At 49.1% G+C, this 23140-nt stretch overlaps 1 protein-coding gene across 4 annotated transcripts in view; it reads left to right on the forward strand.

The window, feature by feature from the left end:
* Positions 1-23140, forward strand: part of KMT2D (lysine methyltransferase 2D) — a 1162185-nt gene that overhangs the window by 967328 nt on the left and 171717 nt on the right. For all 4 annotated transcript variants that reach the window (XM_069230486.1, XM_069230488.1, XM_069230487.1 and 1 more), the window contains 2 exons: positions 14795-19837; positions 20601-20738. In XM_069230486.1, the coding sequence (XP_069086587.1) occupies positions 14795-19837; positions 20601-20738 (5181 nt within the window). The remainder of the gene's footprint in view (positions 1-14794; positions 19838-20600; positions 20739-23140) is intronic.

The raw sequence follows: 23140 nt of genomic DNA on the forward strand, positions 1-23140 counted from the left end.
GATAAGGAGTCTGCAGCTAGATATTGTCTCTACCAGATAAGGCGTTACCAAAGGTAAGTAATGTCCTTCTTGTGGCTATACATCTTCCTGCTGATTACCCACTGACTTCCATTGTCCCATAGCGAGTCAGCCCTGTGGCTGACATGGTCCCAAAACATACAGACAAGGTGTGCTGTAATTGTCAGTGCTGTCTCTGTTCCTTTATATGTGCCTTCATGGGACATGGGGAAAAATAACTCTAAGGAAGTGAAACCAGCTCACTGGTTCGTGCCTAATATACTCACATCAACATTCCGGAGTGGAGTCGCCAATAAAACCTTGTGGTGCTCACCAGACGGAGCTAGTGCGAGATTGCTCAGGAAACTCTTTACCAGTACAGTCTGAAGTCTTGAGGGATCATTCTTATCCTGAAAATCTGCGGGAAGAGTATGTATTCATAAGAAATATTGCTACGAAGCACCCTTTTCATCTGGTGGTTTTCTCTAATATCAGAAACGTTACTTAATTTTGACTTACCATTTGGATTGGAAAAACCTCAAGATGCCTCTTAATTATCCAAAACAAGCCTTAATAGGGGATTAATCATGCTATTCAGGCAAAGTGGTGAATTTGGATCTAGGGACTGCTGCAGAAAGATTAGGAAAACTGCTGTATCTGATATCTGTCTTCATATGCTTTCCTTTCCTGTGTGCTCCTCCAGTACCAGTCTCTTTCCATTTATCCTCTAGATTGTCCACATCTTCACTGCAAAACACTTTTTAAACATCAAATCTGCTCTGCAATAGCTTAGTGTTCTACAGCCAGCCATATTACTTTTATGGTAGTCTTAAATATTTTAACAAAACACTTCCTGCACATTGTAGGAGGCACCCTACACTGAGTCCAGAAAACCTTTAGTGATAGTGAATAGGTGTCCAGGTAGCAAAAGCGCTCTAGGGGAATCTGAGAGGAGCAGCTAAAGCTTATCCAGGAGGAATGTAAAGCACTTGCAATACCACAGTGGTCAGACAATAACTCACTCACAAGAAAGAACCACACAGGTGTTGCAAAAATAAAGGATTCTTTATTACAGTTCGACTAGTAGACTAGCATTGGTGTATCTCCCTTTGGACATATCTACACACGATATATACACAAAGAAAACCAACAGAAATAGCATAAAATGTACGGGGCCCTTTTGGGGAAGGGGGTTGGGGGGCAAACCTTATACTAAGAAAGTGGAATGCAAAATATTGAACCCAGCCAAGGTAAGTGTGGTAGTTAACTTGGGCTAGATAGAAACACCAGAGGTAAGTACGGTAAGAGTCCCCAGCAACCAGTTGCAAGGTAGTTACTAATCCAATTGTCCCTTAGGCTAAACAGGGAGTAATGGTTGGGGTTAGTGTGATTCAGGATCCTTCCCAGTGGACCTTGAGGAAACAGGAGGAAAGTTGGAGAGTGTCCTCACCTGTGGATACCCAGAAGACAAGAGTAACTATACCAGGGGACCCAGATGCTGAGGGGAGAAGGGACTCTCTCTGAGGTCAGTGGATGCCTCGGATTGTCCAGCTGCTGTCACGGACGTGGAGGACCTGAAAAGGAAGAGAACAGAGTCCAGCACCTTCAGAGGTGCCCAGGTAGTGCAGGTGGCAATGCCCACCCTCCTAGAGGTGAAGTTCCTGCAAGTTGGTGGAGGAAAGAGTCCAGTTGCAGGCTCCAGGAGTTGAGGAGAACCCAGGAGTCGCCTCCAAGCTGTCCGCGATGGTCACTGGATTGCAGGAGGGTCAGTGACCAGCTGGGTCATCAACAAGCACCAGCAAATGCAAGCAGGAGCTGAAGATGGATTTGCTGAGTTTTTGGGACTAGTTAAAGTCCAGGGGACTACCCTGGAGGAGGATCCCTCACAAGTGACCCACAGGCAATGGACACAGGGAGTCACAAGGAGACCCAACTGGCACAACAAAACAGAAGTCCCATTTCGCAAGAATTGCAGGACGTGGGCTGAACTTCCAAGTTTGCAGAATGCTGGAGGCCGGGGCTTCTTCATGCACCAAGATCTCCAGGTGGAAGAGTCAAGAAGCCTTGGCAAGTGCAGCAGTCGCGGTACACAGATGTTCCAGTCCAGTGGCATGAGCAGGGGCCACAGTCTCCCAAATTGGTTAGACGACCAGCAGGACAAGACCCAGAGGAGGACACAGATTCACCACCTGGGAAGCAGAGCCTTTCAATGTTCATGGAACAGCAGACCCCACCAGCCGGTCGACGTGGTCTTCGAGGCACCTGTGGTCGCAGTTGGACTCATTCACTCCAAGGGAGATTCCTTCATGCTTCCTGGTGCAAACAGAGTCCTTGTGTCCCTGGAGCATGCACATCCTTGGAGGATCTGGCAAAACAATGTTGCAATGGGGGAGCCTTCCCACCAGAAGCAGACATGTTTTGGTTCCAAAGTAGACCAGCAGCGGTTCCAGAGGCCAGGAACACAAGATGTCTTGCAGAGAGTTCCTTGGAAAGTCTTGCTTGATGAATCTGAGCTCCCCACCCACTCCCCCTCTCTTAGGTAACCCTGAAAGGGGTTTGTTTACTTGACAGGGTGGTCACTCACCTGTCTTTGGTGTGGTTTCACGCCAGAGCAGGAACCGGGGGTTCCTGAACTAGTGCAAACTGGATTATGCAAGGAGGGTATTAGATGTGCCCTTCAAAACAGTCTGGTGGCGCTCATAGGCCACCCCAGCCCTTAGACCCCGAATACACAGGGGGGAAGTGGTCACAGCTCTCCCTTGCAGGAAATCCCTTTTTCTACCGCCCTAGCCTGAGCCACGCTCACCAGCAGGAGTGCAGAACAGTGTCTGGGGTCAGCAGCAGCACGGGCTTGCAGCTAGAACCCCCCTAAGGCCGCACAGGCAGAACTGTGGTTCCCATAGGGAACACCCCAGAGTACATGGTATAATTCAACTAACACTGGAATCGGTGTAGTTGCATGATACAAACATGTTTGATAACAATATATGCCTCGGCTCGGAGTAGCCATTATGTAGTTGGACCAATGTCCACTTCATACCTTAAGATGGATTCCCCACACTTAGAGTCCAAGAGTTGGTCTGGGGTCTGTAGGAGCACCCTGCTCATTCAGGGGTACCCTCACACTTCGGGGCATGCACCATGCCCTTTTGCTGATGGGCCTAACAGAGGGGTGACTTATAGTGTAGTGACCATGTTCTTTGGTGAAAGGTTGCATGCACCTTTCACACAGGCTGCAGTAGGAGGACTGTAGTCCCAGTTTGCATGGGCTCCCATGGGTGGCATAATGCATGTTGCAGCCCATGGGTACCTAGGTACTGTATACTAGGGACTTACATGGGTGCAACAGTATGCCAATTGTGGGTGTAAAAAGAATATCAGCAACCATATTTAGGGGAAAGAGCACAGTCACTGGGGTCCTAGTTAGCAGGATGACAGTGAACTACAGTCTAAACACACTGACATCAGGCAAAAAGTGTAACTATTCTAGAAAAAATGCACTTTCCTACACTCACCGCATTGGTGCCCACTTCCTCCATGGTCAAGGTCAAATTGATACCCACCTCTTTCCTCAGACTCCAACTTAATGGGTGGAGATTGAGCGACAACAGCTGAATACCTTCAGTCTTACCTCAGAGGTGGTTGATGTCACCTTGGCAGCCAGGGCATGCCGCTACAAAAACTGTATATGCCTGGTATTGGAACAAATTTGTTGTGTGGTACTAGACAGAAAGACCCTTTCAGACAAAGGTATCTGACGTATTGTGTGTATTGGCCGTAGTCCGGCAAAGCCTTATTCTGGGCACAGTTAAAATATCATACCACAGTGAGTATGGGGCATCAAGAAGGAATGCGGAAGTACATTGTATTCCGTATTAAATATCCCTAGTTTGAAAGACCAGATTTAGTTGTTCTGGATAAGGGAGCCTCACCCATGTAACGTGGCTTGCTTCTTCATACGCTTCCTCACCCGACCATGGTAAGATGGTGCTACCAGGACGGACTTAACTTCATGAGTATGAGGGAGTTCTTGATAATTGTAGGGATCCAGTTTAAAATACCTTTTGGTTAAACCTATAGGAAATCCCTCTGTAAGGCACCCTAGGTATGGTTAACAAAAAGTGAGGGTGATGTTTTTGGCACTATGACCCTCACAACTATTTTCCTGTCAGCATGTTTCTGCCCAAAATCTAGCCTAACATTTGGCATTCATCAGGGCTAATAAAGATAAAAGATCCCTCCTAAAGTAGAGTAGCACCTTTACATGTAGGCGAAGCAAGTATTTTGTACCTTACTTGCATGGAAATGACCACCCAACTTGGGTGAGTGGTTTATATCATGGCCAAATGTCTAGGGTGGGGGAGGGAGGCAGTTCCTTCAGTCACACATTCATCAAGGAGTGGTGTCCGTCCATATACCTACATCATTCTCCCGAGTCTGCTGATCAGCCCTTATTTATTTTGGTCTCCAGTTTTGTGGTTTTTAAAAGGTTTAAATTTGTTTCCTCCTGCTCCCTTTGTCAGGCCACAATGACCTTAAATCAGTCCTCACATTTCTGAAAAGCACCCCATTGAGCCACTTAACAGCTGTTCCTTGGAGCTTCTCACCCTCAAGATACTGTAACTTGTCACCATAACTCTGGCACTGGGGACCTGGTTAGCAGGAGCCCAGTGCACTTCAGTCAGAGTTGCATCAGAACCAGCCAAAAAGGGGTGAGGAGGGTGGGGGGTAGTGCAAGCAGAGCCTGACTGCCTATACACATCCCACCACCACCAACATGCCAGGAGACATGGCCACAGCCTGGGAGAGTCTTTCTAGCCTGTCAGGCGAGGAAGAGTAAGGAAGCAGGCTGAATGGTTGCAGGGCCTACTCTGCCTTAGATCCTACTGTCCAGGTCATTTCCTTTGGTAAACTGACCTACCTCCACAGTGTTAGTACCCCATTTAGAATGCTCTTTGTCTGCCTTTTCAGTTTTCTCACCCAGTATCTTTTCTTTGGGAGGATAGTTGTCCACCTCTGCTAACCCTGTCTTAGCCAGGGCAACCCCCAGCTTACCCAAAGAGGTTGCCCTCAACTGGAGTAAACCCACCAGACCAGCAGAGTCAGGGGGCCTATCTTGCTTTTTGGCATGGGGGACAGATCACCCTGCCAAGGATAGTGCAACCATAAAGGTTAACATCCAGCAGAAGCCACTGATAGCTGTCAGTGCCCAGAACCACACTATTATCTCTTCGCTTCTGTAGATTCAGGGTGCCTGTCTGTCTGCTGTTTTAGGGTGGGGATTTCTACATCCTGCAGCGAACACGCTTCTTTCACTCTTTCTGTTAGCTCAGGAGCCACTGTCTCAAGCGTAACAGTTTCCTAACTAGTCAGGACTTCTTGTGGGTCAGGCTGGGCTTCACCAGTGCAAACTTTGGAGTTCTTCCTTTCTGAGCAAAATCTGATTGGCTAACTGGAACTTTGTCTAAAAGTTGCCCACCTTTCCTACACTTATTTTCCTTTACTTCTGGGTCCTACTTGTAATAATTGCAGGGGTAGCACCTTCAGAATTATTGGGAGAGGACCAGCACTGGACCCGCTCCTCTTCTGGGCTCTGAGCAACCTCTGGGAGGTAATTTCCAAGGAGGCAATCTAGGGGGAAGGTGTAGGAAGTTGGCTCTGTATATACTATCTCAAAGTGAGAGATAATGTGCACGTAGTCCAAGGGTTCCCCTTGAGGTTGATAGTGGCAAAATTAGATAATACTAATGCTTTATTTTGTGGTAGTGTCGTCGAGCAGTAGGCTTATCAGAGGGTAGTGTTAAGCATTTGTTGTACACGCACAGACAATAAATGAGAACACACTCTCAGACTTAACTCCAGGACAATAGATTTTTATATAGAAAAATATTATATTCTTTATTTTAGAACCACAAGATTCAGAATTCAAGAAAGTACATACATTGTAAGGTACTTAGCATAGGTAAATGTGGAACTTTGAATTAAAACAGTCATGTACATAGTTTTGGCAAAAATGGCAATAAGCTATTCTAAAAGTGGACACACTGCAAAAATCAACAGTTCCTGGGGAGGGTAAGTAATAGTTAGTTTAGCAGGTAAGTAAAGCACTGTAAAGTTCAGTCTCCCGGGCATAGGCAGCCCACCGTTGGGGGTTCAAGTCAACCCCAAATACCCAGCACCAACAACATAGGGCCGATCAGGTGCAGAGGTCAAAGTAAGGCCCCAATAACATAGGCGCCTTTGGAGACTAGGGGTTCTCCGGTTCCAGTTTGCTAGCAGGTAAGTACCTGCGTACTTGGGGAGGGGGGTTTTGTAGAGCACTGGGGGGGGGTCACAAACAGGCACACAAAATACACCCTAGGCGGCACGAGGGTGGCTGGGTGCAGTGTGTGAAGTAGGTGTCGGGTTTTAGGTAAAAATCAACGGAGAGACCCAGGGGTCACTCTGGCGATGCAGGCAGGGCACAAGGGGGCTTCTCGCGCCAGTCACCGACTGGACAAGGATGAGGGCTGCCTGCTAGTCACTCCTGCACCGGTAATTGGTTTCTCTCAGGCCTGGAGGCTGCAGGTGAAGTGCTTCTTCCAGGCATCAGGTTCTTTGTTACCGGGCAGTTGCAGTCAGGGGGTGCCTCTGGATTCTCTCTGCAGGTGTCAATGTGGGGACGCAGGGAGGTAGTCTCAGGGTGTCCACGTCATTTGAGTCGCCTGGGGGTCCTCTCTGCAGTTTTCGTTCTTCTGGACAGGAGCCGGGGGCGTCTGGTGCAGAGTGTTGGGGACTCACGCTTCTGGAGTGAGGCTGTAGTCCCTTTAAAGATGGTTTCTTTGTTGCAGTTTTGGACAGAGCCGCTGTCCACTGGAGTTTCTTGGTCCTTTGGTTGCAGGCCAGTCCTCTGAGTCCTCAGAGGTCGCTGGTCCTGCTGGACGCATCGATGTGCAGGTTCTTTGAGTCTGGAGACAGGCCGGTAGGGCTGGAGCCAAGTCATTTGTTGTCTCTGTCGTCTCTGCGGGGTGTTTCAGATAATCAGTCCTTTTCTTGTTGCAGGTCGTCAGGAATCTGATTTTCTGGGTTGGTTCAGGGTCACCCCTAAATACTCAATTTAGGGGTGTGTTTATGTCTGGGGGGCAGTAGCCAATGGCTACTGTCCTTGAGGGTGACAACACCCTCTTTGTGCCTCCTCCCTGTGGGGAGGGGGGCACATCCCTAATCCTATTGGGGGGAATCCTCCAAACCAAGATGGAACGTGTCCTAAGGCAGGGGTCACCTCAGATCAGGACACCTTAGGGGCTGTCCTGGCTGGAGGGTGACTCCTCCTTGTTTTTCTCATTATCTCCTCTGGACTTGCTGCCAAACGTGGGGGCTGTGGGGGGGGGGGGGTGGCATCTCCATTAGTTGGAGTGCCCTGGGGTGCTGTAACAGGCTTGAGCTTTTGAGGCTCACCGCCAGGTGTTATAGTTCCTGCAGTGGGAGGTGTGAAGCACCTCTACCCAGTACAGGCTTTGTTCCTGGTCACAGAGTGGCACTAACCCCATGTGGCCAGAAACCCATCTGGATGTGGCAGGCTGGCAGAAACTGGTCAACCTAACACTAGGAATTGGACTGGTATGCAGGGGGCATCACTAAGATGCCCTCTGTGTGCATTTTCAATAAATCCCACACTGGCATCAGTGTGGGTTTATTGTGCTGAGAAGTCTGATACCAAACATCCCAGTATTCAGTGTAGCCATTATGGAACTGTGGAGTTTGTGATTGACAAACTCCCAGACCATATACTCTTTATGGCTACCCTACACTTACAATATCTAAGATTTGGCTTAGACACTGTAGGGGCATAGTGCTCATGCAGCTATTCCCTCACCTGTGGTATAGAGCACCCTGCCTTAGGGCTGTAAAGCCAACTAGAGAGGTGACTTACTGTGCCACAGGCAGTGGGTTGTGGGCATGGTACTCTGAGGGGCGTGCCATGCCGACTTAGTCATTTTCTCCCCACCAGCACACAAAAGCTATTAAGCAGTGTGCATGTGCTGAGTGAGGGGTCCACAGGGTGGTATAATACATGCTTGCAGCCCTTAGAGACCTTCCCTGGCCACAGGGCCCTTGGTACCAGGGGTACCATTTACAAGGGACTTATCTGTGTGCCAGGGCTGTGCCAATTGCGGAGACAAAGGTACAGTTTAGGGAAAGAACACTGGTGCTGGGGCCTGGTTAGCAGGGTCTCAGCACACTTTCAATCATAACTAGCATCAACAAAAGGCAAAACATTAGGGGGTAACCATGCCAACAGTGGCATTTTCCTACAGAAGGTCAGTACTGATCACCACCCTTCTCCAGCTAAGGGACCCAGCTATTTCTAGGGGCAAAGGCCTATCATTGACCTCCACTGAGATAATCCTCACTCTGGCAGTCTCACCTGGGATATACTAGTTTTAGAGTACCAGCCTGTCATGCACAAAGGTGTGACGGGCACAAGTATCTCTCAGGGCAGTGGCTGAGATTCCGCTCACCCGTAGGTGGTGTAGGGTCTACTCCCCTGTTGAATCTCAAACTCACCTTTGGGTTCCCCATTCTATTTAAAAGCTACAAGGAAGTACTCATCTGAGGGATTGCCCTCTAAGGCTACACTGGCAACCCCTGGGGGCTTACTGGTGTGTTGTTTTTAGGACAAGAAGTGGGCTTGATTCAGTGCCCTGTTTGCTTAGTCAAAGCACCAAGCCTTTGTGGCATCCCAGTTTTTACCCTGGTACCCGCTTTTGTTATGTGAGGTGTCTTGGGGCATGTAGCAAAGTGCCTCTTTTGACAGTTACCCCCCCCCCCCCCCACCCCCACTTTTTCCAGTCGTTTTTCCCAATTGGCAACACCTTTAGAGCCCACTGTAAGTCCCTAGGTACCCTGGTACCTAGGGCCTGGGGTACTAAGGCTACCTAAAGGCTGCAGCACAAATTGTGCCACCATAAGGTACTCCTCACCAAGCATGTAAAGCTGCCTTTGCAGGCTGCATGTCTTGGTGCAGACAAAAGAAAACACAACATGGCCTGTGTGCCATGTCCCCCAACACTGAATGCAGTATATGTAACTCACCCCTCTAGCAGGCCTTACAGCCCTAAGGCAGGATGCTTTATATTACATGTGAGGAAATATCGGCACAAGCATATATGCCCCTGCTATGTCTGTCGATTCTCATACATAGTAAGTGACAAGGGAAGCCATTTCTAGTACATGTGCTGGACACTAGTCAATGGGAGTTCCCCAGTTACATGATGGCTTCACTGACGATAGGGATGTTTGGTATCAAGCATCTCGTGTAGATGAGCCTTCTGAATTCCCCATCCCCCCGGCAATACCCCCAATTGGAGATAAGTAAACACACTATTATACGTACATTAGAAGTCAAGAATGTGCATAGAATGCAATAGAAAACAGTGAAAGCAATAGACAATACTGAAGGCCTGAGGGAGAGGGGGGAGGACCAAACCACATACTAAGAAAGCGGAATGCGAGAGTTGGGCCCCCACCCAAGGAAGTGGAATTGGTAGAGGGGAGCTGGAGGAACTAAGAAACCCACAAGGTAAGTACCAGAGTGCCCCCAGTGACCAGGAAAAAAAGAGGTAAGTAACTGGTTCTCCCCAAACCCACCAAAAGGACTTCAGAGAAGGATATTGCAAGACCCAGACAAGGCTGCAAGAAACCAAAGGTGGATCCTGGAAGAGGAAGACCTGGAAAATAAGGGGACCAATCCCAGTTCACGTTGGAGTGTCCGATGGTGGCAGGAGCCACTACCTACCAGTCTGTGGATGCAAGACCAGATGGACGAAGACAGTCAGCAGTGCAGCCCTGGAGCAGCTGAAGAGTTCCTGGAGTGATGCAGTCGACATCTCACGCCGATAGGAGGATTGCAGTTGGTCAGTGGTGTGGATGAACCTCCAACAAGCCTTTGCAAAGACAAATGTTGTGGATGAAGACATTTGAAGCTGCTGGGGACCAGCAAGGCCCAGTGGGGACTCAACCCATGGAAGGGGAGTCCCGAGTCACCCTCAGCGCTTAGGAGAGTCACAGAAGGAGGAGGCAGCCCCCACAGGCGACCCACAGGCAGCAAGCCCAGGAATCAAGATGAGGCCCACACAGGACACCTAGAAAGGAGTCCCACATCGCTGGAGAAGCACACAGAGGGCTAACGGTTTCAGGGAAAAGTGCTGGGGCTACACAAAGCCCAAAGATACCTTAGAGGAGATGCCAATAAGCCTTGGTAGCTGCAAGAGACACTATGCAAAGGGGGGGGGGGTACTGTCCTGTGTGGAGAGGCAAGGACTTACTGTAGCCAAAGTTGGACAGCTGGCAGAGAGGACCAAGGGGATGACTCCAGACCACCGCCCGTGATGCAGGATCCACGCAGGTCTGGAGGAGAGGAGATCCACGCAGCCGGTCGTCATTGCAGTTGGTGCCTGCGGATGCAGGTGAGGGACTCCTTCACTCCAAGGGAGATTCCTTCTTGCTTCTTGTGCAGGCTGCAGACTCGTCACCCTCAGACGATGCACAGCAGGGGAAATGTTGCAGTTACTAGGAGGAGCAGGAGAAACAATGTTGCAGAGTGAAGTCGTTGCTTTAGCTGCAGATTGTAAGTTCCTGTGAAGTCCAGTTTTAGTTCCAGTGGCCAGAAGTCGAAGTAAACGTTGCAGAGGGGTCCTGCTGGAGTCTTGACAGTCAAATCTGAGAACCCATCCAAGAGAAAGACCCTAAATAGCCTTGGAAGGGGGAATTGGTCATCTAACAAGGTGGCCACCTATCAATAGGGGGCTATGACGTCACCTGCATGACCTGGCCACTCAGATGCTACCAGATGCCTTTGCCTACCTTGGATTCAAGATGGCCAAATCAAGTGGCCACCTGGAGGAGCTCGGTGCACCACCCATGGGGTGGTGATGGACAGTGATGATGTTACTTCCCTTTCCATTGTCCAGTTTCATGCCAGAGCAGGTCCCTGAACTGGTGCAAACTGGTTTAGAGGACACCCAGCATTGCTCCTTCCAGCTTTCTGGAGTTTTACGGGCAGCCCATGCTGCTGCCATCCCTCAGACGGGTTTCTGCCCTCCTGCTCCTTGACCAGCTCAAGCCCAGAAAGAATGAACAAAGGATTTCCTCTGGGAGAGGGAGGCAACACCCACTCCCTTGGAAATAGGTGTTACAAGGCTGGGGAGGGGTAGCCTCCCGAAGCCACTGGTATGCTTTGAAGGGCACATTTGATGCCCTCCTTGCATAATCCAGTTTGCATCAGTTCCCCTTCTAATAAGTGGTCACTGTGCAGCAGGGTAGGTCTCCAGATTTGGAGTACAAGACTCCAGCAGGGCTCCTCTGCATCAACCTCTTCTGCTCCTGGCCACTGGAACTGCTGCTGGACTTCACTGGAAACAAAGAAGCCTGCAACTCCCGAGACAACCTGGCCTTGCAACATTGTTTCTTCGGCTCCTTCTCATAATTGCAACATTTCCACAGCTGTACATCCTCTGGGGTCGGCAAGACTTTAGCTGCACGAAAGAAGCAAGAAGAAATCTCCCTTGGAAGATGGAGTCACTCCCCTTCCTCCATTGGAATCATAGCCAATAAAGTCCGGCTGCTGGTGTCTGCTTGCCACAGGAACTGCCTGAATCCTCCAACACAGGTGGTGGTCCTGAGTGGTCCTCTTGGTCCTCTCTTCCCTCTGTCTAACCTCTCCTTGAAGGACAGTACCCCTGTGGCACTGCAAGTCGTGCAGCAGCCAAGGCTTGTTGACTCCTGCTCCAAAGGATCTTCAAGCTCCAAGTAGCCCCAGCCTCCAGCACTTCATCCTTCCAAGGGCAGTGTCTCAGCTGCTGCTCCAGTGATGTGGGACTTCTCTCCACGTGTGCTGACTGGGCCTTACTGCAAATTACTGTGCCAGCTGCCAGTGGGTTGCCTGTGGTGTCTGCAACTGCTTCTGCTGACTCTTCCGACTGCTGAGGGTTAGCCCGGACTCCCTTTTAAGGGTTGAGTCCCCTGGACCTTGCTGTTCCTCTTCTTTGCTGCAAATCCTCTTCTGCCCAGACTTATAATTGCCACAGCTTGTTGGTGGTCCTCCTGACCACTGACCATCTGCAAACCGGTGACCGGCGTGGGACATCATCTGGAAGGCCTTTCTATTACTAACGCAGGGTGCATTATATTACATGTGAGGACATATCTGCATGAGCAGATATGCCCTTGGTATACCTTTGTCAATTCTCAGACATATTGAGTGATCAGGGAAGCCATTTTACATTTATGTACCGGACAGTGATCAACTGATCAATACAAGTAACCCAGCTACATGATGGCATCACAGAAAATAGGGATGTTTGGTATCAAACATCTCATATTGGTGAGCCCATACTGATGCCAGGGTTGGATTCACCAATACCTGCATCCAGAGGGCACCTTAGATGTGCCCCTTGAAACCATACGAGCCTCTGATGTGCTCATTGACTGATTTCTACTAGCCTGCCACCTGAGAGAGACTGCTCTCAGGAGGCCCAGAACAAAAGCCTGTCCGGTAAGAGGGTGTAACCCTAACTCCCACAGGATGACCTGTTGATTAGCCTTCCTAAGGTGGGAAAAATAAAAGGATACTTTATTACAGCACTATTACTAAACTTATATTGGTATATCTCCTTCTGGAAATATTACACATAATTATACACATAAAATAGCCAGCAAACATAGCATAGAAATATACAGAGTCCTAGATGTGGGCAAAGGGGGGAATGTGAAAGTGGGACTTCAACCAAGGTAAGTGTGGTGGTTGGCTGGGGTCAGTTAGGAACACCAGAGGTATGTACAGTAGGTGACCCCAGCAACCAAGAGTAAGTCAGTTACCCACCAAGTTGTCCCATAGTGTAACACAGGAAGCAGTGGTTTGTGGAATTCAGGATCCTTCCCAGCAGATTCAGAGGAAACCAGCGGGCAGGCGGGTGGATGGAGAGTGCCCCTACCCCAGGATACCCAGAAGACATGAGTACCTGCACCAGTGACCCAGGTGCAGAGGGGAGAAGGAACTCTTTCAGAAGACTGTGGTGCCTTGGATAGTCCAGCTGCTGTTACGACCCGTGGGTCAGGCTTTTTGAGCCCAGGAACGTATCTGGACCTGGTCCAGCTTCAGGGCCCAGGAGTCAATGAAAATCCGAGGAGTCGCCTACGAGCTGTGCCTCGACGGTCTCCAGATTGCAGTAGGGTCAGTGACCAGTCAGGTCACCAACGAGCAAGTGCAAATGGAAGTAGAAGAGGAGTTTGCAGAACTGTGGAGACCAACCAGGTCCAGGAGACTCTGCCTGGGGGGGGGGGGGGGGGGCAGGGGACTGAGGGGATCAGAGCTGGCCCTCAGCACACAGGAAGGACAACAGAAGTTGATGGAGCCCCCAAGAGTAACCCACGGGTGCTGGACACAGGGAGTCACATGAAGGCCTTACCAGCCCAGCAAAAGAGAAGCCCAAGTTGCAGGACAGGAACTGATCTTTGGTTTGCAGAATGCTAGTGCCCGGGACTTCTTGGAGGTGGAAGATCTCCTAGAGGAAGAGTCACCAAGCCTTGACAAATACAGCAGATGTGATGCACAGGGGAGCCAGTCCAGTGGGAGGAACAAGTGCCTACAGTCTCCCAACTTAGATAGGAGTCAAGTGGGTCCCTGAGGAGGCTACACTCGCTTACCTGTGTTGCAGCCTCTTCAGATGTCCAGAGACAGCAGACCCCACCAACCAGTCGACAATGCCTAGAGGTGCCTGCGGATGCAGGCGAGTGACTCCTTCACTTCAAGGGAGATTTCTTCATGCTTCCTGGTGTAAACAGAGCCCTTTTGACCCTGGAGGATGCACAGCCTTGGATGTTGCAGAATTCTTTCAGGATCTGGAGAAATAATGTTAGAATGGGAGCCTTTCCACCAGAAGCAGATTTGCTTGGTTCCAACGAAGAGCAGCAGTGATTCCAGAGGCCAGGAGCAGAAGATCTCTTGCGGAGAGTTCCTTGAAGAGCCTTGCTTGACGATTCTGAGGACCCATCCTCGAGGGAGCCCTTAAATAACTCTAAAAGGGTGTTGGTCACACTCTGCAGTGACCCACCTACCAGAGGGGGACAGGGACGTCATCTACCTGGCCTAACAACCCGATGCTCCCAGGGACCTCTGCACATCTTATTTTCAAGATGGCAGAATCAAGTGGCCACCTGGCAGTGCTCTAGGCACCCCCCTAGGCCCTAGGGGATGTGCTGGATGGGGCTGGGGGGGGTGGGGGCGGGTGTGTATCACTCTATTCTCTTGTTTCATGCCAAAGCACTGGTTCAAGCCAGATTATGCAAAGCAGTCTGGTTGCAATCTTAGGCCTGCAGTCAGTTTGCATGGGCTCCCATGGGCGGCATAATACAAGCTGCAACCCATTGGGGACCCCTAGTGTACCAAGGCACCATATACTAGGGACTTAGATGGGTGCATCAGTATGCCAGTTGTGGGTGCGAAGAGTAAGTAACAGCTAAATTTAGGGGAGAGAGCACTGTCATTGGTGTCCTGGTTAGCATGATTCCAGTAAACTACAATCCAAGCACACTGACATCAGGCAAAAAGTGGGGGTAACTATGCCAGAAACATGGCACTTTCCTACAGTAGGCATGATGATCATTTACTGAAGGTGGGGAGATATCCTAGTTAATTCAGTGATTCTCTGGGGATATCGATACACTGGTTGAACTAAGGCAGAGGTGTGTCATTATTGTGATGTGTATATCATAATGTGCAGAACATTACTGATGGGTTTGTCTCCTCTCTTCTCAGGTCCGTAAGCAACAGAAGGAGCACACCAACTTGATGGCTGAGTATCGGAACAAGCAGCAACAGCACCAGCAACACAGAGAGCAGCAGCAGACTCCCACAGCCATGGTGGCACTTAGTCCCTCGCAGAGTCCGCAACTTATTGCTAAAGTCCAAGGACAAATCTTATCTCGGCAGGCGCTGCCACAACAGGTAGCACAAGCAGGTAATGCCTCGGGTGCATCTGCAGCACAAGGTGGGAGCATACGGGTGCCCCAAGGTGGTGTGTCTGGACAAGTCCAGCAAGGTATCCCTTTTGCAAACTGCACAATCATGCAGCAGGGCCCAACGCAAGGTGGAAATACCTCTGTCTCAAATGATGCAGCAGTCTTTTTCCCAGGATCTTCTCCTCAGAGGGGACTTGTTAATGACAGTCGATTGCTACAGGATAGGGAGAGGCAGCTCCAATTACAACAGCAGAGAATTCAACTGGCTCAGCGACTTCAGAAGCAGGGCATTTTAGGGCAACCCTCTCTGCAGCAAGGGATGGTTAGTCAACAGCAAAACCAGTCAAACATACTTGGACCCCAACAACAGCAGCCCCCCCTACAGTCTCCACAAGCTCCACAGATGGCTTCTAGCAAGCAAGGTGTTGTGGTCCAACAGCTGTCTCCTCAGCAGGCCTCTGTGATTCCACACCAGGGCGTCATAAGTCAACATAACCAACAGCGACATATTCTCTTATCCCAGCAGCAGAGGATTTTGGGGTCATCCCAGCAAAGCATTTTGGGGCGCGGATTATCGCAGCAGCAACAGGGCGTTTTAGGCTCAAGTCCTGTTCAGCAGCAAGGGCTCATGAGTCAGACAAGCCCGCAGAAATTAAGTGGACAAATGACTTTGGTGTCACAACCACAGATGGGAGTGATTAGCCAGGCCCAGGCTTTAATGGCTCAACCAGACTGTGCCCCACCTCACCCTCCTGTAATGGGGCAAGCACAAACTTCCCAACAAGGACTTTTTGGACAATCACAGAATCAGACCACATCCCAGCACTTCCTTCAGCAGTCTGTCTTGCACCTCAGCCATATAATGTCCCCAACCAATACAGATATTCAGAGCAAGGATGCTGCTGGGATACTGTCTCAAGAAGACACAAAGGGGCAGACCCAGCAGCAGTCTATACAGTTTGGGCCTGGAGGGCTAAATCAGGCTGGCCAGGAGACTGCAAGCCCTCAGCAGGTTACATCACAGGCCGAGGCAGTGCAGAATCGAAATACCTCTGTCCTTGTGAATACTGAACATGTGCACTTGCCTATGCAGCACCAAAGTCTTGCAGGAGACCAGCAGCAGAATGCCCAGAAAAACGTGATGGGACCCCCACAACACCTCCAGCAGTCTCCGAGAGTGCAGAACAGTTCCATGACCCAGCAGCAAGGACCCATTGCTAGTCAGCAGGGAATGCAAAACAGTGGCTTAATTGCTTCAGGTGTAATGAACTCACGGTCCGAGCAGCCACTTGTAACAGCACAGCAACAAGAAGGATCACAGAAGACAACCTTGTTAGAGCAACAGGGTGCTGGGGATCAGCCAGTTGTTACTGGCCAGCAGCAGAGGCTTTTAGGACCAAGTTTGATACCATCTCAAAGTGCAGAACAGCAAGCAAAAGGAATCATAGGGCAGCTGCAAAACATTCCCAGCCAGCAGCAACAACCAATGCAAAATGCAGGGCAACCCAGACCAAGACTGATGGGACAACACCAAGGTGCAATGTTGCAACAGACCCAGGCCATGCTAGGACAGCCAACTTCGCAAATGTTGGGTCATATCCGAGCTCAGTTGCAAGGGGTGATTGCCAAAAATCCACAGTTAAGGAACCTCACCCCTCAGCAGCAGCAGCAGCTACATACCCTTCTGGTGCAGCGCCATCAGCAGAGCTTGTTGCAGCAGAGTCAGGCAATGAGAGCAGCAGGCCAGTTGCAAGGCCAGGCTCCAGCACTGTTAGACCATGGGTCCCCTGTCACTACACAGCACTCTTCCCAGGGTACAGTAGGTCGACAGCTGCCGCCAGGAACTGTTCTCCATGTTCGTCCCTTAGGACCATCTACACCTGTGGAACAGCAGGGTTTTGTAGGGGAGCAGCTTTCTTCAGCTCAGCAAAGGCCACTCTCTGAACTTGGGATGCCCAGACCACAGCAGTCTCCGAATGAGCTAGCACAGAACACACAGCCAAGATCTCAAGGGGTTTTAAGATTCTCATCTCCACAGTCACAGGGCACAGTTTCTCTTCAGACGTCTTCTGGTGAGGCAAATGTAAATTCAGTGCAGTTGCAACAGCAGCTCACCCAACAACACTCACAACAGCTAACAAAAACACAAAACTCTCAGCAGCTTATGCAGCAGCAGCACTCACAGCTATTAAAACAGCAACAGATGTCACAACATCAGCATTTGCTGTCACAACAGTTAGCACAGCAGCACTCTCAGCAACAACAGTCGCAGCAGCAGCTAATATCACAACAGGTATTACCACATCAGCAATTGACCCAGATGCAGCAGCAGAAGCTGTCTCAGCACTTGTCGCAGCAGCTTTTGCTGCAGCAGCAGTTATCACAACAGCCACCACAACAAACTGTCTCACAGCTATCACAACAGCAGGTGCACTCACAGCAACAACTGTCTCAACAGCAGCACCCCTCCCAGCAGCATTTATCACAGCAGTTAGCTACACAGTTATCACAGCAACAGCTCTCTCAGCAACTGTCACAGCATCAGCCGCAACAGCAAGTATCGCAACCACAGATATCACAACAGCAGTCATCCCAACAGTTATCACAGCAGCTGCCTCAACAGCCGCAACTGTCTCAGCAACTGCTCTCACAGCAGGCTCAGCAGCAGTTAGCACAGCAGCTGTCTCAACAGGCGTTGATATCACAGCAGGCTCAGCAGCAGTTAGCACATCAACAGCTATCACAACAGCAGTCACTGCAGCTATCCCAGCAGATGTCTCAGCAACAACAGTCCCACCAGCATCTATTACAACAGCTCTCTCAGCAGCAGCAGATATCACAGCAATTATCCCAACAGCAGCTATCTCAGCAATTATCCCAACAGCAGCAGGTATCTCAACAGCCTTTATCTCAAAAGCAGCAGCTATCCCTACAGCAAATATCACAAATGCAGCAGTCACAACCTCAGCAACAACTATCTCAACAGATGCAGGTGTTGCAACAGCAGAGCCAGTTATCTCAACAGCAGCTATCACATCCACAGGCACAGCAGCATCTTTCACAACAGGAGGGACTATCCCAGCAGCTAACACAGCAGCAGCAGCTTTCTCAGCATCAGTCACAACAGCAGCAAACACAGGAACAGTTATCAACACAGCATTTTCAACAATTGTCACAGCTGCAGCTTTCTCAGCAGCAAATGTCACAAACCCAGCTATCGCAGCAGCAGTTATCACAGCAGCTGTCACAACAGGAGCTATTGCAGCAACAAATGTCACAACAGCAGATTTCTCAGCAGCAAATGGCACAACAATTATCTCAACAGCAGCAACAATTTGTACATCAGCAACTATCTCGACATCCAGTTTCAGTACAAGTGCCACAACAGCAGGTATCTCAGCAGCAAATGCCACACCAGATGTCACAGCAGACAGTTTCTCAGCAGCAAATGACACAACAGCTATCGCAGCAAATGTTGCAACAGCACCCATTGTCACAAGCGGCACAACAGCAGCAATCATCAGAGCTACAAGTGCAGCAGCAGCAGTCACAGCAACATCAAGTATCGCATCAGCAGCTATCTCAGCAATTGTTACAGCATCAGGTATCACAGGAGCAGCAGCAGTTGACACAGCAGCTTTTGCAGCAGCAAGCATCACAACAGCAGTTATCGATGCAGCAATTGTCACAACAGCCATTGCAGCAGCAAGTCTCGCAGCAGCTATTACAGCAGCCACAACAAACACCACTAATACAGCAACAGCTTCATTTACACAAACAGGTACAACAGCAGCAGCTTCATCTGCGTCAAAAACATTTACAGCAACAGTTACAGATGGCTCAGCAACTTAAACAGGCACAGTCCCCACAGCTGCAGCAGTCACCACAACATACGCCGCACCCTCTGACAAGGGTACTAGAGCAGCAGGCTGAACCCCTGCAGATCATACCATCTCAAAATATGTATTCACCCCAGCAGCATCTGCCCCATCACACACAGCAGCAAGTAAAAGTACAATTCCAGAGTTTGGAACAAAGCCCTCAAGAGCCAAAGAATCAGTTTGCTAGTTTAAATGTTAAGGAGCCTTCCTCTGTCCCACCTTTGCCACTCTCTGACCAGAGCAGTATCCCTGATCAAACGCTCCCTGGGTTGGACTTGCCAGAAACCACCCCTGAATCTCCCACTTCATTAGAAAACAAGTCAGTCCAGAACCAAACTATGGAAAATTACTCAAGCAAAGACTACAGGACTTGCAGTCCTTTGCAATTTGTTTCTGGCGACCACAATGCTGCCCGACTGGAGCCTAATTCTCCCCTGTCACCATTGAAGACCGCATCTCCAAAGCTGGAGGGAAGCAGTGAAGCAGTTGTCCCAGAACAAGATGTTGTGAAACCAATTCTCCTTGGATCTTCACCAGTCATGGGAGAGCCTCCGAGTCAAGTGAATGGAGGTGCAGAAGGTCAAGAATCTGAACCAAGCAAAACGCATGTACAGTCTTCCGACAGCAGAAAGTTTAGTGACACAGAGCAGTTCCAGTCAATTCGGCTGAACATCAAGCAAGAGCCAAAGGATGAAGTACCATGTATGCTTGAAAACCAAGCTGTGAAACGAGAAGCCAGTGGTGACCCTGTGGGGCTGAAACTCTCTGGGAAGCAGTTATTCCCTGGTTGCCGCTCGGAAGCAGGCCATCTGCTGCTTCAAAAGCTCCTGCGTGCCAAGAATGTACAGTTGGCATCACAGCGCTCAGTGGAGGGTATGCATGCTGAGATCAATGGGCACATCAATAGCAAGCTCGCTGTATTGGAACAAAAGCTGCAAGCTGCCCCTGGATGTAAGGAGGTAAGAGCAATTTTTGCACTATGAACCTCTTAAAGATTCAAATACTTAGTTATTCCACCATGTAATGTTGGTGCTGGACTTAAACTATGCTTGATGTTTTCCTCTGTTTTACCAGGGAGACATTGCTTTTCCTACGTGTCACAGGACTCTTGCTAACCCTTATCCATCATGGATTGTTTATTCATTACATCTGACATTGCAAAACATCAAGGTGTCCTGTAGAACCTCTGTTTCTATATTTAATACCTCCTGGTAGTCCCTGTCACAGCTTCATGTTGTATCTTCTGATGCAGTTTCCTCTTCCGCCACCACAAAATCCCTGCAGCCATCTTTATTTTAACCTGAGTGATCTCACCCCTCCTTTCCCCAGTGTCACTTTTCCCTAACACCCGCCCTAACAGATACCTCCAAGACCCAATGTTGGTGTTACCCAGGTTCCTTTTACATTCCAATAAAGCACTCCAAGAACCCTTGACTGTGCACATCTTTTGCATTAAATCCCCCTTTACATCCTTGTTGGCACCCCTTGTTCTGATTCTCAGTGAGTGCTTTTAGGCAGTCTTGTACACAGGTTCACCTGTAAATCCTCCCAGATACACCTTGTGTGAACCTTCAAACGACCCCAAGAAGTCTTTTCTATGGACATTAGGCCTTTGTAAAAGAAAGGGAGTACTCTAGCAGAAGCTAGTTCTTCGCAAGGTTAACATTGGGTTTAAAGCCCAACCATGAAAAAAGATTGTTTATAATGTTTTCCATGTTACAGGATATCTCTGTAAAGAAAGCTGTTGCAAAGCCCAAGCGATCTCAGAAAGTTGGTGACAAAGTCCCAAACTCTCGCAAGAAAACAAAGAAAGAAGAGGGTCTGAAATCTACTGAAGAGGTCATGAAACAACTAAAACAGGTAGGTTTTAACAGTTGCAATTTACAATGATCACAGTATGCCATTAGGCTGTTGACTTAATAAAAATAAATCTATCTTGATCTTCCATGTAGAAGATAACTTTGTTTTCTGATTAATACTTCTTGCTCACAGATTTCTCACTTTATGACTACTCCGAGGAGAAAGGCTGTATTCAGAAAACATTTCTAAGCAGTAGCTCTCCAGCGTCACCAAGTGGTGCCACACAAGTTGCTACTCCAATTTTCCCCAAATATTAACATTGAACTGTCTTTCTGTGCTAATCGTTGTGGGCCTCGAGCTCCTCTTTGATAGCTGATAAATTCTCAAGGCTTTTGGTGTAGTCACTTACCTAGGTCAAATGTTATTTTCCTCAGTGTTGGGGTTTAAACTGTACAAAAAATGTTGCAGTTTTTATTTCTGACTTGCACACCATCTGTATGTTAGTTCTTGGGCTGCTGCACGACCTTGCGTTGTGCAAAATGTGTGCATACCTGCATCCCAAGGCCATGAGGGAGTGTGACCCAAAGTTATTCTTAGCTCGACCCTTGGGCTCTAAGTTCCACCAACCTTCCTGTTAGGAAATGAGGTGTTCTACATGGTGTAGCTGGGCGACCTCCGTGTAATGCACTTATAAACCCCTTAAGGACCAGTAGGTTTCGTCTGTCAAACCTTCTGCTCAATCCGGGGTAGCTGTGGCACTATGCAGCTAGGCTTACACAAAGGAACTAGTGTAAAGCATTTAAATAGCACCATAACAATTGAAGAAGAAATTAACTCAACAGAAGAACTCAGACACCAAATTATTAAAAAAAGAAAATACTGTATTTTTGTAAGAATTTATACACAACAATAAAGATCTATTGGAGGATTCAGGAGATTCAGAATTTACTAGAAATAATAAATGAAAGCCATGCACTCAACCTCAAACAAGCATTGGCATGTTCAGCAAATCTTACACTTACCCAAGTTTTCTTTGAAAAAGTTTTATATGAACGCAGTCGGTTAGAAGTTCTTGGGGTGACCAACTATGGCAGAGATATAGAGGGACCAGCAAGGTCCTGAGAAAGTTGCCTCCACAGAGAAGCAGTCCTCAAGGAGCTTCAGGCACTTAATCTGCATTGCAGTGGATTCCTATGAAAGGAAAGGGAGTCTTCCTCCAGGGATTTCTCGGTCCACAAAAATGGTGAGGGGGTCCTGGTTGCAGGGTCGATGTCCCACAAAGCCCTCTCTGGTCTGGCCAAAGTCCATTCGGCTCTAGATTATCAGTCACTATGCAAAGGCACAGGCAAATCCTTTCTGGGTTGGCAAGTCACCTTTTGAGGGTCCAAGCAGCTCTACGGCAGCACTCCTGGGCCCCACTGACTGGAGTGCAACTCCGCATCGGGCCTTGGTCATTGGTGCTGCAGGGTGGTGGTGGTAGCGACTTGAAGATGGTGGGCTACCAGCTTGCCCCTGCAGGCTTCTTCAGCTGTTGTGTTCCTGTGCTGTGAACAGGAGGCCAGCCAGCTGGCCCTTGGAGTCTCTTGGCTTTGCTGGGCTCTGGAGACTGCTTTGCCTTGAGCAGGACAGGAAGGCACAGTCCCTTGCTTTGCTAGCTAACAGGTGCAGCAATCTTTGTAACTGTCAAAACAGGAGCAAGCAGAGTTTGGTGCCAAGTCCTCTGCTGGTCCACAGTTCTTGCATCTTTGGCTCTTCTTTGTCCATTTTCTTGTAGTCAGGTGAACTTGAGTTCCTGGTTTCAGGGAACTACCTAAAGACTGAATTTAGGGATGTTAGGGGAGGTGAAAGGTAGTATCCAATAGGCTACTTACCCCTGGGTTCGCTATGCCTCCTATATGCCCACTTTCTATGGGAAGTGGCCATAACCCTGTCCCAGAGTTCCTAGTTGTGCCATCACCAAGGTGACAGACTTTTACATTTTGTTTGCATCTTACCTTAGGGGTGGAAATGACCTGAGGGTGGACACGCCTCTGACTACTAATTTTCCTGCCTGTGCGGGTACCATATGGGCCTTGGGTCAGGGGGTCGGCATCTCCTCTGAGGGAAGCTAGATCTGCAGTCCACAGGCGGTGGACTCTTTGAAGCCCACTGTGAAAGCTGGCCTGGTGTGTGATGAGCACCACTGGTGTTATCACCTTATACCAGGTCCAGGTATCCCCTATTAGTGAAATGTAGGCAGTGTCTATGAAGCCAGGGCTCTCTAGAGGTAGCTGTTGATGAGTAGCCAAGACTTATCTAGGAGACATGCAAAGCTTCTGGAATACCACTATAGCCACACAGCAGTATCACACATGAAAGAATCACACAGTGTTATAAAAACAGAGGTACTTTATTATGGTAACACAAATACTAGAATACTGACTAGGCAATCCCCCAACTGGAGGTAAGTAAACAGACTATCA

This window comes from Pleurodeles waltl, chromosome 4_2 (assembly GCF_031143425.1).
Source record: "Pleurodeles waltl isolate 20211129_DDA chromosome 4_2, aPleWal1.hap1.20221129, whole genome shotgun sequence".
Lineage (NCBI taxonomy): Eukaryota > Metazoa > Chordata > Amphibia > Caudata > Salamandridae > Pleurodeles > Pleurodeles waltl.